This window comes from Acanthaster planci, unplaced genomic scaffold (genome assembly GCF_054643075.1).
Source record: "Acanthaster planci isolate LZ-2023a unplaced genomic scaffold, COTS_SCS Contig122, whole genome shotgun sequence".
NCBI lineage: Eukaryota > Metazoa > Echinodermata > Asteroidea > Valvatida > Acanthasteridae > Acanthaster > Acanthaster planci.
The window spans coordinates 29,547-45,092 of record NW_028257744.1 but is presented as its reverse complement, the minus strand read 5'-3'; the positions used below and the strand labels follow the sequence as shown (position 1 = coordinate 45,092).

The 15,546-nt window shown below is 41.1% G+C and overlaps 2 protein-coding genes across 2 annotated transcripts; one reads left to right on the top strand and one right to left on the bottom strand.

The window, feature by feature from the left end:
- Positions 1-732: 732 nt before the first annotated feature.
- Positions 733-10,234, bottom strand: LOC147795223 (splicing factor U2AF 26 kDa subunit-like). The gene is made up of 5 exons (XM_087132198.1): positions 10,034-10,234; positions 7,150-7,304; positions 6,465-6,616; positions 3,338-3,471; positions 733-2,011 (listed from the first exon to the last, which is right to left on the bottom strand). Exons 1-5 carry the CDS (start codon positions 10,075-10,077, stop codon positions 1,798-1,800), a joined length of 699 nt encoding a protein of 232 aa, XP_086988324.1. The 5' UTR covers positions 10,078-10,234; the 3' UTR covers positions 733-1,797.
- Positions 10,235-10,557: 323 nt separating this feature from the next.
- On the top strand, positions 10,558-15,191 carry LOC147795222 (gamma-secretase subunit PEN-2-like). The gene is made up of 4 exons (XM_087132199.1): positions 10,558-10,693; positions 11,343-11,418; positions 12,013-12,117; positions 12,805-15,191. The coding sequence occupies exons 2-4, from the start codon at positions 11,358-11,360 to the stop codon at positions 12,942-12,944; spliced, it is 306 nt and encodes a 101-aa protein (XP_086988325.1). The 5' UTR covers positions 10,558-10,693; positions 11,343-11,357; the 3' UTR covers positions 12,945-15,191.
- The last annotated feature ends 355 nt before the right edge of the window (positions 15,192-15,546 follow it).

Here is a 15,546-nt window from a genome sequence, read left to right as displayed (position 1 = left end):
AGTAAGAGAGACGATGAGACAGATGACGAGCTCCATTAATAAGATTTTGGAACTAGTGCAAAACAACAAGGGTTTCCAAAACACTCAATGTATGGATTTCTTTCTGATAGTTTGTCAGTGTATAGTACATGTATACACATTGAAATCTTGCATGATGATCACCAAAGGGAAAAAAAGTCCAAGAATGGGGATTTGCCATTGGATCTCTTCGCTAAAAACGTCAGTGTGGGACCAACGCAGAGCAAATAAAGGTACAAGTATTTGCATACTTAATTGTGCACGCAAGAACCATGTTTGTGTTTTAATATGACGCAGCCCATTCACTGGCTTTTGCCATCGGCCAACGCAAAATGAATGCATGGCTGGAAATTAGTTATTCATAAGGACCTTGTTGACGTCAGAAGCATACATGTATTATTCTTTAATCTCTCCCATTGCGCACCCTGACGCAATTTAATCAAGCGCAGTCAAAAATTGTTTTCCTGACCAATACAGAGACAACTCATCACTCATCACAATATGGTCGAACCTCGTTAATAAGAGCGTAGTAAATACAAGATCCTGCTTATAACAAGGAAATGTTAGATCCCAATCCTTTTTCTTTCATTGTTTTTATTCCTGACAATACAAGGTTCCTGTTACAAGGTAATTTGCCAAGCCCCAAGGACCTCTTATTAACGAGGTTCGACTGTATTCCCACAACCGATTAAGGATCTTTTTTAACAAACAGTATTTTTCCTCGAATTTTCACAAACAGCTTTTATTTTGGTCTACTTCAAAAACGGTATTAATGCATACAGCAAGTCTAACTTAAAACAAAAACCATGAAAGGACTTTTTTTAAAGCGACAAATCAAAACAATCCCATTAATTAACAAATGTAAACTTCGCCACTTTGTGTATTCTCAATAAATTCCCCACCCCCCAAACAAATTCAAACAAAAATTAATGTCGAAGTTTTCCTGCGAGTACTTTTACATCATATCAAAGGAAACGCTCCAAGCAGAACAAATCATAGAAACAAAGTTGGTTGCTCTCACGAGTACATTAGGTAAGCCAAAAAATGCTAACTACATGTTTAACTTCTACAAGACAAGATTATATACAAGACAGCTTTTTGTCTGCATTTTGCAGTGGTCTACAATTGTGTGGAAGAGTGGAGCCCAAGTGATAATGGGAACATTTTCATTTCAGCAAATTAAGGGGATGCTGCTATATGTGGACTTTTAAGGCTGAATGCTATTTACATACCAACACACCTGCCAAGTCAATGCAGCAGGAACTGAACATTAGCAAAACCGAGTCAACCTACAATAATTCACTATGACAACAGAGGATATCGAAGTAAGGTCCGGAGACTTAAGATGGCACTTACAGCCAGATGCTGTGGCCGAGTGCTTTACAAACACAGTCGTGGTTGAAAGCTTACATACACCGGAGCTTTTAGTGTTTAACGACAGATTTTAAGACTGTGCCAGAGCACACTTATGTGGATTTGAAAATTTTATGCAAACGGAGCACACTCAAGAATTAAGTGTCGGTTTGTGGTGTAAGCAATTATGTCACAGATCAGTGGTCATCGTAAATACTGTCACTAGGAAATTTCCTACAAGACTGTGGATACAAAAGTAACCAAGGAATGTCCTTGTATCCAACAGCATGAGGCTTAATAATAAAAGCCAGCGTTGAGTAGTGGATTCAATATGAGCCCTACTACAAAGTTCCTCATACTTCAAAGTAGGCCTACTTCGAAAGGGGTGGACTCCTATGGATCAACATGCACTGGTGGGGGGGACGCCTAGAAACGGCCTGAGCGTTCCCGATCCCTGGACCTATCGCGTCGACGAGGGCGTTCTCGGCTCCGGGAACGAGAACGCCCTCTTTTTTCTCGGCTACGTGAGCGGGAACGGGAGCGCCGGCTTCGCTTGCGCCGGCCGTAGAGTTCCCGTCGAAGCTCGCGGGAGATGGGCTTCAGGTGCATGAAGTTGCAGAAGCCGCCGCGGGTGCACTCCCTGAAAATTTCAAGAGAAGTCGATCAGCGCCACACTCTCCCAAAGACAGAACACAGCAGTCTGCGACTCATGGTCACAGCGTAACAATAACAGGTATTTTACAAACTGCATATATCCACTTATACGGGTGTTTAACGCTTTAAAAATCTACACGCAGCTGTTTGCTACATGCCATGTTCTTGGGCAAGCCACTTTACCTCACTTGCCTACCACCAGAGTTGTATTGGAGTCCATCACAAGTCCCTGTAAGTCCATCACAAGTCCATCATAAGTCATCCGGTCTTAAGCAAATTCACAAGCTATTCAAATGAGCTGTGACCAAAGCATTCCTTTGTCATGTGCACCGTTACTTCTGACTGGCCTGGTGAAGGGACTTGTGACTAGACATGCTAGACTTGTGAAGGGACTTATGATGGACTTAACTACAACCCTGCCTCTCACCATCTTCAGGTGTAAATGATTACATCATGAACATGATGAACATCTGAGAAATCTACAGTAGACTGGCCTCCTGTCCATCCAAAGGAAGCACAAATATTCCAAACCATGACATGGCATGAAATCCGGATATAAAAACTGCAGTTTCAAAAGAAATTTTTATCAGAAATCACCACCATTTTGACGTGCATCTAGTCAACAGTCTAGCGCACACTGACATCCTATATGCAACATCTGTCTTGTAGAGAGGTCGATGAGAAGTCCAATCTTGAGTTACTGGTGGTATAGTGACAAACGAATACGTGTTCCTTGTCACAGTTCATGTCTATAGCTTGTGACTGGTCTTGAGACAATGTGATATTGGATGGACTTGATTGCTGGACCTCAAATGCAATTCAGATGCATTCATGTCATGTGAATTAGAATTTCCATTGACAAATGCACTCTGCAGTACAGGCACAATGCAGTGCGCCACCAAGAGCTTGTCATGGAAAGGTCTTTTCGCAGTGCATTATGGGATAAATAGTCAACAAACTCTCATTCACTAACTGCGCCATGCGCAGAAAATTTGAATTTTGCGGAATGTTTATCCTGGTTGATAATTCAAAACTGCCTATTGCCAATGGGTGTTAGGTAGCCAAAATGGTTGTTTTGTGTGGTGCGGGGAATGCCTCAATCAATCAAATATCCCCAAATTATGTACACAGTGCACTTAATCGTGGCAGCATGTCGACCCTAGCCTTGAAAAGTGGCCTGTCTGTGGCAAACTCTTGGTGGCGTGCTGTATTGAGAATCGCCCGTATTACAGGTGATGGGATGACAGGATTATGTTTACTGCACAGATTTCAGCTGAAAGGACAGAGCACAGTTGCCTGTTTGTATTCTTACCCCATCTCATACTGACGACAGCAGGCCTCACGGAAGTCCGTCACCGGGGACAGCTCTGCTCTGATTGGCTGACCATTAAACCATCGATTGTTGAGATCATTCACAGCGGCTTCTGCATCCTCCTCGCGCCGATACTGCAAAATGGACGGTGTAGGGTGGTTATGGGGGGATTCATGAATATTCATAGATAGCTCAGGCAAGATCACACTATTTCACATGGTAGTTACCCCTGCTCATCAGGCCTCTACGCCATGGCACAAATGCCTAATGCCACACCCTGAATACGTTTGTAACTACTTCATACTGTGTAACCTTGACACATGAGTTGACTGACAGATTGACACCACGGTTATCCAATACAGGCGTCGAAATTAACAGTGGTCCGCTGGACCGGGGCCACCAAAACATTCATCGGGCCACTGCATTCTCCAAAAATGATGACCCAGTGGGACAGTGGTCATTTGAGGTACATTGTCACATTTTCAAAACTTTAATCACATTTTACGACTCTTCTTTCAGATCATGGGCACAGAACTTCTGAGTTGATGGTATAATTCCACAGACGGGTGGCTGCGATTGCCTGCTACAATGCGCCAGGGGTGTGTGCCACATATATGTACACATGTAGCCTGCGGCATACCTTTCTGTTCATTGCACAGTCGCGCATACAGCCTGACCTGAGTACTGATATGTTGGCTGGTATCATTTTCTAACAATGCCAGTTTAACGTTATCTCCCATGGACACCAATGAAACCTTTGCAGGTCATGTCGCGTTGAGTCTGCATCGGGGCGATCGTCACAAACAAGCAATATAACCTCGAATTACCGTAAATTTGTGAACACAAAAAATACATATAGAGACAACAAATCAAGTTTTGGGAATTACGTTGTAAAATTCTTCCTGAGGTATCATGTTTTTTCAATGGGATGCTGTAAAGTTGCCTGTGAGTACATGTGTGGCGAACATGGTGAACATTACACGGTGTATTTTGACCGGGATGCATGGAATGGTTGCCACGTTACCATCAAGCCTTCTTTTTCAGTGGCGCGACGCAGTGGGAACCAGTGAAGCCTTGTTTCTTTGCATCAAGCAAAACTGCTTGTGTGTTTTCACCTCCATGACAGCAAAATGAGAAAGGAACTTGTGACACAACAGAACGAACTTTCCAAATGTTGTGAATGTAAGCAGGAAAACAAAAATTACAAGTTTTTTCAAGTGAAAAATTGTTGAGAGGTGTTTTGTGAAGACAGGAAAGACAGAGAGGATTTTTTTTGTTTGTTTTTTAAATTTTTAAATGTGTTTTTCTGTAATACTGATATAAATTTTATGGTCGCGCCAAAAATTTATGATCAGTCCAATAACCAGAAGCAGAACTAGTTTTTTTGGCCTCAAAAAGTGCATTTAAATCCAGCCAGGCTGACCAATCATCTGTTTTGGTAGAGAAGTTCCACTGACGCAAATGGACATGTGCGGTCACCGGGCCTGATCAATTTCATTACGTGTACTCAACCTGGGCCACCAAATTTTCACGAGGGCCTGTGCGGTGCACTTCCTCACTGGCCATATGGCCACCAAGGGATTGTAGTTACATGTAATGTTAACCTCTGCAATACATTTCTCTCTCAAATCCCTCCATCCTCATTCTAGCTCACCATGGCACGTTCCTCCTCAGTGTGTGCGCATGATGCTCAATCCCATCTCACAGTAGCTGGGGGGGAAGGGATCCCCAAGAACTCAGCTGTGCCGCTCTTGTTTCTTAGAATCTTGGCATGCTACGTGTACGTGTAAAGACCCTCCTTATCATTACAAGTGTGAATCAGGCAAATGGTTTTGTTTTTATGGTCATTTGAAGTTCAACGCGACGTGCATGCTAGCCTGGGTGCACTGAGCACTGCAGTGGAAAAAATACACATTTTGGGCTGACCTGTCTTAATAAATGCACGCTGTGTGAGAACGGCATGCTCGATTTTTGAACAATTAATTTCAAAATGACCACAAAGAGTTACTCTTAAAACTCCTAAAGGCTCAACTCCTGAAGATAATACACTGCATCGATATCAGAAAAAATGTCGAGTGAGAATTGACTATAAACCCCCCAGCTCTTATAGGGTTTACGAAACTCTTTGACACACACATAAGCCATCAGATGTTCACCAATGGTTTCACACACAATGATGTCTTGGATCTTTCAGTACATACACAAGGTAACTCGGACTGATGTACTAATTGATACTAAAAGGTGACTCCACTTGACGTATTCAAACCCAAAGTTAGGGTACATTCAGACATGGAAAAATTTGATTCCAATTTAATTGACTTTGGGCAGAGTTCAGAAAAAAACCTGTGAGTGCATAATCTAAAACATGCCTTGTTCAGACAAGAAAGCTCTGCTGGTACCATCAAGCATACCAAACCAAAATGAAGCAACAAGCACATGTGTAGTTACGTGTATCCTGACAAAAAGGGTTTCATATCAGGAACTGTGATTTAGAAACAAGGCGGGTATACACAACGAGGTTGCATCTCCTGCGGATACCTTGTCTATTATGCGGACATAAACGTAACTTATTTCGCATGGTATTTGATTCATTGTGTAAGTTAAAAAAATAATTTCAGAGATGACTAAAAAACCTGAATCATTTATTGGTATTTTTAGTCAGTTCAGTATAAGTGATGAGTACATGTACATGTATGTGTCTCCAGCGAGTACACTGCATGCGCGCAAAAGATTTGCAGGTAGCCTACGCATAAGGTCAAAATGAATAAACTACGCACAGAAATGAGGCCAGTTTTATCCACACGTTATCTTATGGTTTGTTGCTGCAGGGGGAGATTGTTATCTTTGGCGTAACATTTGCTAATCTACTGATTCTTGGGAGTCCAAATCGCACCAACTTAGTCTGAACGTATTCACCTTGACATACACTCAAGGTAGCTTACATGTACCTTGGCATGGTACTCACACTCAAGTACATGTACTGATATATCTTACCTTGATATACATGTACTTGCACTCAAGTAACTCACCCTGACACACATGTACACTCAAGGTAGCTTACCTTGGCATACTCACACTCAAGTAACTCACCTTGACATACACATACTCACACTCGCAGTAAACTCACCTTGACATAGACGTTGCCCACCAGATGATCACCTAGGTTATCGCACACATTCATCTCTTCAATCTCCCCGTACTTCTCTTCTAGCTCCGTGAAAACTTCTTCAAAGAAGTCGTCAAAGTGCTGCTGCATTTCCACATCAGAAATGTTGGAAACTAGGACAAATGTGAACAAACAGGATCCAATTGTGTTACAACTCCAAAGTCCCATCAGATAGTCTTTCTTTAATTCTGATTACTGGTTTTGCCCTTACCCAATGTATACATGTATAGTCAGTGCTTGTCTGAGAGCTTGCCAAAACATCCACAAGGTTACTCGGGCGGGACTCTAACCCACAACCTCCTGCTTACCAGTGCAGGCGTTTTAACCACTCAACCACCAATCTTGCTATGGTTGGCTGGCTGGTCTGAGTCAGATGTATTTCAAGATGTATTTTTCGTTATGGATGTACATGTACTCCCTGACGCAAAGAACATGTTGGAAGTCTTTTTTTTAGTGTACAGAAATCCATTACTATGCGGTACACAGAAAGGCTCTTTATTCTATGTTAATTTATCAGACATGTTTGAGAAAACCAAGCCCTTCAGCCATGACATCAGGTAATCTCCTCTCAAAGACTAAGACGTCCAGTAACCGTGGAAACCACACAACCTGGAGGAATTCTTAACTAACGAGAAGTTCATCTTACTGTGTGATCCATCTGCGCTTTGTGCAGTGTTCTGTGGATTCTGATAGATGTTGGACAGCACTATGGTCTGACTGAACGTCGGCTTGTTGTGAAGTCGTGAGCAACGGTCACCATGGCGACAAGCTCCAATCTTGAAGTAGAAGGAACAGTTGACCCTTTGGCAGGAAAAAAATCAGACTCAAATGTAATCTTACAGGCACATGTACAGTACGTTGCCTATTAAACATTAAAACATAAAATCAAAACAAATAGAACAAACACATAACCCCCCACAAACAAAACGACTCTCAGTCCCCTTTTAAAAAAGTTCTGCTTCCCATTACATGGCGTCTCAGAACAGTGTAGGTGGGTAGAGTTTTTAACACTTTTAAAACTCAGGTACATGTACATGTATTGATTCAATTCCGCAACATTTGTCAACTTGTTAAAAATAACAGCAAGAGAGGTCAGGTTGTATTTATTTCAAATGACTTGAATGTTCCGAAGAGTAAAAGAAACATGCATTTTACAATGAACGACATGGAATCTTTCGAAGACAAAACATTCGAATTAAGATAAAATTATTAGTTTTTATAAATCCAATTTCACATCCTCCCAAAATGTACAGCCGCATCATCAAAGTAGGGTAGGTGGGGAAACAGGAAGTATTTAAATATGGGGGGCTAAACAAGCAGAATCAGAGTTTACAAACCTACAAATATTTCTTGTGCAGTCTAAATGGCAACAGTGCATGCTAGTAGGCACTCATTATTTTCATGAGAATTGAGGTTCTGCACATTGAGCGTCAACTGGTCACCAATTTTGTAGGGTGTCGGTCACTTCGCCCCATTCCCACTTCGCCCCTAACCACTTTAACCCGTCCCCACTACGCCCAATTTCCACTTCGCCCCATTCCCACTTCGCCCAATTCCCACTTCGCCCCATTTCTACTTTGCCCCATTGATTTTTAATCATTCTGTTCTTTAGTAACACAGGCACACATGTACATGTAGGCCTACAGTAGATGCAACAAATAAAAACATTGACATTTGAGTACCCAAATAACGGTCAGAGAATCTAACTTGCAAAGGCCAAAACAATGCCTCCGATTTTCCAACAGACCCAAGGTTTTCGGCAAGAAGACCCTAACATTTTTATTGGCAAATTAGAAAAAACAAATTTAATAAATATAAGAAAGACAAATAAATAACTCCTGTTGTCTTTCTGTCTTCACAAACACCTAAGAATGACATTTTTCCCATTATTACGCTTGTGTTTACATGTTTTCCCAGTTACATTTGCCACATTTGAAAGGCAACTTCTGTTAGTTTCATGAGTTCTCTTCGTGTTTCGCTATCGCTGTGGTAAAAACACGTGCTCATAGCACTGGTTCCCGCCACGCCGCACCCATGCAAGAGAATGCATGACGGAGTGTAGCAACCAGTTTATTCATTCTGCGGCGACCGTACATGTACGTGACCTCACGCATCGAAAAAAAAACATTGATGTTGCAAGATTTCTTCACATTAATTCACAGAACTTAACGGTAGTGCCTTGTCTACAGATGTGTGTACTTTCTGTGTTCACGAGTTTAATTTTAGGTTGTTTTGCTCATACTTGAGGCGAGCTGGTTTCCACAAAATGTCCTACTACAGCGCACTGAGGTTTATCCGATGGCTGGGGCACAGCTGTCTATCTTGACAATTATCAGAATGATGTATACAGAATTGTGTACTGCTTTGAAATAAACTTGAAGTGGATGAGAAATAAACCCTATGCTACATGTAGTTCAACCATATGTTTTAATTCACCATGGACAACGCAGTTGACATTAATTTAGTGAATGTCGTAGAGTTTTCTACATGTATAAACTCCATGTCGTTTGTGAAACTCCTCTCTTGACCACGTTTTGAAGAAGCATGTAACACACTCGAGCACGGATGAGGCAAAGTGGAAATGGGGTGAAGTGGGGATGGGGCGAAGTGGAAATGGGGTGAAGTGGGGATGGGGCGAAGTGGAAATGGGGTGAAGTGGGGATGGGGCGAAGTGGAAATGGGGCGAAGTGACTGTGAAGCATTTTGTAAGGCTTGGTACAAATGATATGAATGCAAGTACATTGTATTTTACATTCAATTCTGTGATATCACTGAGTTCAAGAAAGGAATTCTGTATCCAGTCATCACCTGGCAGTTGTATTACTTCCAGACCTTGAAGTAACCTTAAGTTGTATAGGCTATGACAGAATGGGTCCAGGAATATTCACCATGTTTTAAGACTAGATAAAATGGACCTAAATTGGGGCCTAGTGATTATTCACCAGCATGGCATGATATAATGTGGAGACTGATCATCAATTACCACTACCAATGTAGAAGTAGAATTATGACCAGATTAAACTTTTTAGTAGTTGCTAAGGAAAATATCAATACATAGTACATGTATATGGAAATGATTACTTGATACACATGATACAGAACTCTTTCCAAACATGCCAAACATGGGTGAAAAATGGGAGATCATTAATTTGTTTGTTGGCGGTATTTGTGCAAGGTTATTGCCAAAATTAAACTCCGCCTCTCCATGCAGCTTAAAATCAGCATCAAGTCGTGTGTTCCCAAACCCAGCCTAGAACTACGAGGTTCATTTAAGGAACAAAGTGGGAGCCCAGTGTGCGCTCAAGTTGGTTGTCGTATTAAATAAGTACAACGCTAGGGCGGCCTACAACCCCAGCGGCACATGACACATGCTTGAACTGCGGCGTTACCGCAGACAACGTATTTGGCCCGTTTACCTTAACTATCAGTGTAATAACAAAGGGAACAACAAACCCAAGAGAGACTATACTTAAATAGTTTTCAGTCATATAGGAACAATACTTATTTCAAGATAACTTAGGTAAACTTACTTGTCTTTCTCTGTTCCAAAAATCGACGCAAGGTATTCCGCCATCTTAAAGCTGTGTGTGTTTCGACTGGCTTTACTGTCCCTCGCTTAAGTTACGATCAGGCAGAGCAATTGGATCACAATGAGTTTCTAGTGAAACTTCGAACTCATTATGCGTAAAATCGTGGTTTACTTTCAAGGAATTTTCTTGTTAGGGTGCTAAGCATAGAAAATACGATTACACTGTTATAACGGTAGAATACAGCACTGTAAATAAGGATGAAGCAGAATTTCACAAGGTAAAGAAATAATGAATTTGCGTCGTATAAACTTAAAAGAGGACATGTAGTCAGTTTATTATTGTAAATGAGAAATTGATTGGTCTCGTTCAAGACTTCGAATATCTATCGAGGTAATCAAAATTCAGATTCAGATAATTTCAAAGTAAAATATTTTTTTCCTTATTTAATTTTGGTATAAATTTATTTGCTTGAGAAATTTATTTATTATTTCAAAATTTGATGAAGCCACTTGTTTGTCCATAACAATATTTTCCGCTCAACTGCACATCCCGTGTGAGTGACATCAGCGACCACGGAAACTGGCTTTTCGTCCAAAATTCAAGCACAGTGTACAGACTTACAGTATACCTTGCTGCCTTTGATTTGTATACGTTCGGAAGGTTAGTTAAACCTTAAGGGTTTCTGTTCTCAGTCAGTGATTTTTTAACTGCAGCATTGCATTCTGTGGAAATGTAAACTATTCAGTGCAGTACTATAGCCTAGGCTAGACGTACGGCCGTGCCCGGTAATTGTCATGACTGTACATGTACGTCATACTTCCTGTGTTCATTCCCTCTTACTTCATACATTGCACATGTAGGCCTACCTGAGTTGAACAATAACTAATATTTTGTTAAGTAAACAAAATCTTTGGAAAGTGATCCATATACGGACAACACTAATTGTCCCTTAAAATTTGCTGGTTACGGGGCTTAACAGCCGTCTGAAATTTAAATTGATAACAATAACATCATAGCATGTCAACTCAGCCATTGTGAGTACACTAAGATTAACAAAACGAAGTGGCTATTGTTACGGCAGCCGTAACACATCTCCCATTTTCCATCGTTACAGCACTGAACTACATTTGCATGAAGGGGGGATGTGGAGGGACTCTGCTCTTGTTAAGATAATCTGTTAAACCACAAATTAGAGATTGGCAGTGAACTGCAGGATGTTACCATTGTTATTTAAATAGGCCTGCATTGTACTTGAACATTAAGTATGTAGGTGGATTTCAAATGTTGTGGTATTTTCTTACGTACACAGTGGACTCAGTTCAGCATGAATCTAGATAAAGTTCCTGATGCAGACAAATTGGAATTATGTCGTAAATATTACATAGGTAAGTACACAACTTTTTCCTACGTTTTAAGTAACAGCAGGCTTACATCTTTGCATGTACCTGTACAGTACCTACTGATGACATCACACTTTATTTGTGCGCTTTACTTAGGATCCATAGGGGACCATAGTCATACATCAAATTTGTCTACTGTTCTGCGAAAAGCCTAGCTATATTGAGCCCTCTGTTCACCTTGCAGGACCCAGGACCCTGGGGGAATATAATGCCTGAGTACCCTACTGCTAAGCTCATGAATTGCACTTATAAACAGGACAATACCAAGAGGCATTGGACATGCCTGGAATTAAAAATCTAAATTATCAAAAAATTGTGACCCAAAGGCCTTCCATTCCAATATCTCTTGTTGTAGAAGTTCAAATAACATAATTTGCATGCATGACATACATGTAAATGATAACCATACATATTTCGAACCACATTAAATTTGAAACATAAAGTTTAGAAATATGACAGTATGTTTTTCTTTGCTTCATACCAAACAAAAGGCAAAATAAAGTAACAAAACAAAAGAAACATGAGTATTCCACCAAATAATTCACTTCACAAGTTTACCGATTTATCATCTCTCATCAGGTGGCTTTTTTCTCTTGCCATTTCTTTGGTTCATCAACTTCATTTGGTTCTTCAAAGAAGCTTTCATCCGACCTCCCTTTGAGGAGCAAAAGCAGATGAAGAAATGTATGTATTTTAAGCAAAGTTGGTACAATCTTTTACCATCATGCTGAAGTAAACAGGCAACACAAAATCATGGCAGAATATTCAATCTTCAGTCTCTCAGGTTCCTAAGATGTGCAGCATTTTAAATTCTGTGTTAGAAGTCAAAAAGATCAGATGAAGCTGTGCAACTGTTTGAACCAACATTGAGTGAAGAGTCCATCTTTCATGCATTGTACCGTTCCATTACAGCCTCGCACTGAGGACTTTTCCACGCAAAATGAAGTCTTGGTCACAGACAACATCCGAATCACTTGTTCTGTGGCTGTGTCTATCTGTTTCATAATACGTGTACATGTAAACAACAGTCTGTAGCCATAGCCTTGGATAGCAGTGCAGTGCTGTTTTGGACGTAGCCTGAGACTCAGCCCAAGTCTACAGGTACATACATGTACATGTATGTCCAACTGTGCATGGCTGTGGCTCAAATTAACACACACTTATATGGAACTGCAGGAAGCTGCCAGTAATTATAGCGGCTACATGGATTTCCCATTGGTTTGTGTGTTGTTTACAGCCTGAGCCAGGCCAGTTTGGCTCACTGAACTATGAAATCCAGCTCACCTACAGTTACCATATCAGTGCAAGTCCTGCACTGAATCTGTCATCTCCAAATCACTAATGCCTCTGGTTCGTACCTCCTTCCCTCAGATTTGATCAAGTCCTGTATAGGATCGGTCATATGGACCGCAGCTCTTGTGGCCTGGATCACGTTATTTCAGCTGAACAGAGCGAGGTGGGGCGCCACAGCAGATGCCATCTCCTTCATCATCCCCCAAGGAATTCCTTAAAACACATTTACCCCATGCTTGAACTATAATCGAGTTGATTGTTAAGAAATAAAGAAATTTTAATGCTGGCACTTCATCTGTGCAATGGTTAGTGGTTGGGCCGAACTTCCCGCCAAAGAACCTGGAGGTGACCCAAAGGAGGAGTATCAAATCGCCAGTCTGTATTGATTTCACCAGCTAAACTGAATTAAGGACATTCCTTTGTGATTGACCAAGCCCGTGCCTGATCTCGTTGTTGCCCAACAATTGGTCTTTTCTCTGGTCCTGTGATGGTCTCAACCATGGCGCTGGAGAATGTCAACAGCCCAAATCCGATTGGCTTTATTGAATTATTGTTATTATTTATTCGGCCATCATTAGAATATTAACAAAGGCAATACCATGAAAAATGAAACAACACTGAGATGAAAATATAAATGGATTGGGGAGGGAGACCAGTAAACAAGGCCAAAAACATTCCAAGCTGGCCAGGGAAAGCCAGAGTCTACCTAAATATTGTACCGTACATGTAGTCTGAAGACCTGCTCACCCAATCTTAAAATGCAACACCATTTTTAAATTAAAAAAGGCAAGAAAACAACCAATAAGTATTTTAGATTATTTAATTCAGCTAAAAATTATCAAAATGACAAATTGCAGTCAAGAGTGCATGTGTATAAACCACTCAGTAAAAAGTAAATTTTAATGAGAGAAGTACTCAAAAAGTACTCAACGGAGTAATTTTCGAATACTTTCTCATTAAACTATTTGTTAATGTCTGAATTTCTCTAATTCTGTAGTCTTTATGCATGCACTGTCCAAGGGACATGCTCTTCAGGTGTGTCCACGCACAACCTTAAACCATTTCAAAATTCTGTGGACTTGGTACTTGAAAAGTTCAAGACTACAACACTTTGCAGGACATGTATTTGTATTTGTCATCCATTTCATATCAAAACATTCATGATGCCAAATGAGCTGAACGAACAGAATGAGAGCTTTTGTCGCACTTTACAGGGCTTGTTACAATGACTTGGAGTGGACTTCAGTGGCGTTCGGAAGGGCGCAACTTGCCCCAACCGGCGGACTTTTGATTCTTTTTATTTATTTTTTTCCCGTATATTTATATAAAAAAGGATATTTTTCTCCCCATTATCATGTTAATTGAGCCTGAGATTGCATTGGCGTTTTGAATTCCCCTGCCCCGAGCCAAACGCCAGATACGCTACTGGTGGACTTGCATGGTTGTGATAGAGTCCGTTCTAAACTCTACCACGTACATGTACTTGTTCATATACAAACAGTGTACATATAGCAACATTGTGAGGCACGGGTCATTGGATGCGGTGCACGGACAGACAGATGGACGCTGATTGTCCCATATTACATAATGCGTGCATACATCCCCGTCAGCAGAGTGATAGGCCATGAATTAGGTCTTATTTAGTCAGGCAGCCGTGAAATATACTGTAATGTTATCAACTTCTGCGGTATATTCAATGATGGGACCATTGAATATACCTTAATAAGGTGGGCATGAGCATTCAGCACGCATTGAAGTCGCTATTCTTCACAGGCCCAAAAATTGCTGTGGTTCACGCGTGCACTCGCAGTCAACGGAGTTGTAAATTATGTTGCTCTTAAATTTCGCCCAGCTGAGAAAGTGAAATGTTGACGTGCCACAAGCAGTGGCGGGGGGGGCGATGCCCCCCCTCTTTTCGACTGGAGGCCTGCCCCTCCCCTTTTCTGCAGGACCTATAATTGGATGAGGCTTAATGGATCGACCTATTCATGACTGATATCCGATGGTCTTAACAACCGCCCTCCCCTGACTTTGAAAATTGTTCCGCCGCAGCTGGCAACAAGCCCTCATAAGTAGCCTTAATCCCCTTCAGAAAGTTGTTAAATCCGAAATATTTTGGACACAACCGCCAACGTTTTCCCCAGTACCCAGGCCTGACATTTAGTTTTGGATGTGCTCTGGCTGCCAGCTGAGTCCTTGTCTCTGTGGATTTTCATATTCTTGGAAATGGAAGGTCCGATTTTTAATAATGTACAGATTTTGCTAATAACACTTAAAATGTTATTGTAGATGAAAAGAATACGTTTTGTTGAACACATCACTTAACAGATCTTCATGCTTATGCATTGCTTTTTCAATGTAAATCGTAAATTTGTGTCTGTCAATTCTTGCTTTTCATTAACTGTATGTGTGTTTTATGTGCGGTTCCACGAATTTCTAACTAAACCCTTCATTAATAGAAAGAAGTCAGAGAGTTCGCCACTTTTGCCATTATTTCTGTTGTGCCCTGTCGCTATAAGTACATGTATAATTAAAGCTTGTGTGCGGGGAGGGGGGTGTGCCAGTCGGGTCTTTTTTATCCTTTGTCTCACTTTCACGTTAAAAAATAGAATTAATCGTCCCCTGTGAAAGAAGAGAAGGGAGAAAGATCGTGTTTGGTTGTGACCCGAGGTGAAGGAGGAGTTGACCATTAAGCTTTGAACTGGACCGAAGGCCCAGGCCTTTACTTTGACCCTAAATGTCTGGGCTTAGGACAACTTAGCCCCAAAGATTATAGTTTGATTGAAAGCTTACGTATGCACTGTCGTCTGCTAGTGTCAC

Excerpts from the sequence above, each read along its gene's own strand:
- LOC147795223 (XM_087132198.1), bottom strand. The coding sequence starts at position 10,077 with ATGGCGGAATACCTTGCGTCGATTTTTGGAACAGAGAAAGACAA. Across the intron at positions 3,472-6,464 it reads TGGGCAACGTCTATGTCAAG|TATCGGCGCGAGGAGGATGC; the intron begins GTGAGTTTACTG and ends TCCATTTTGCAG. Across the intron at positions 2,012-3,337 it reads TGTCGTCAGTATGAGATGGG|GGAGTGCACCCGCGGCGGCT; the intron begins GTAAGAATACAA and ends TGAAATTTTCAG.
- LOC147795222 (XM_087132199.1), top strand. The coding sequence starts at position 11,358 with ATGAATCTAGATAAAGTTCCTGATGCAGACAAATTGGAATTATGTCGT. Across the intron at positions 11,419-12,012 it reads ATGTCGTAAATATTACATAG|GTGGCTTTTTTCTCTTGCCA; the intron begins GTAAGTACACAA and ends ATCTCTCATCAG. Across the intron at positions 12,118-12,804 it reads GCAAAAGCAGATGAAGAAAT|ATTTGATCAAGTCCTGTATA; the intron begins GTATGTATTTTA and ends TCCTTCCCTCAG.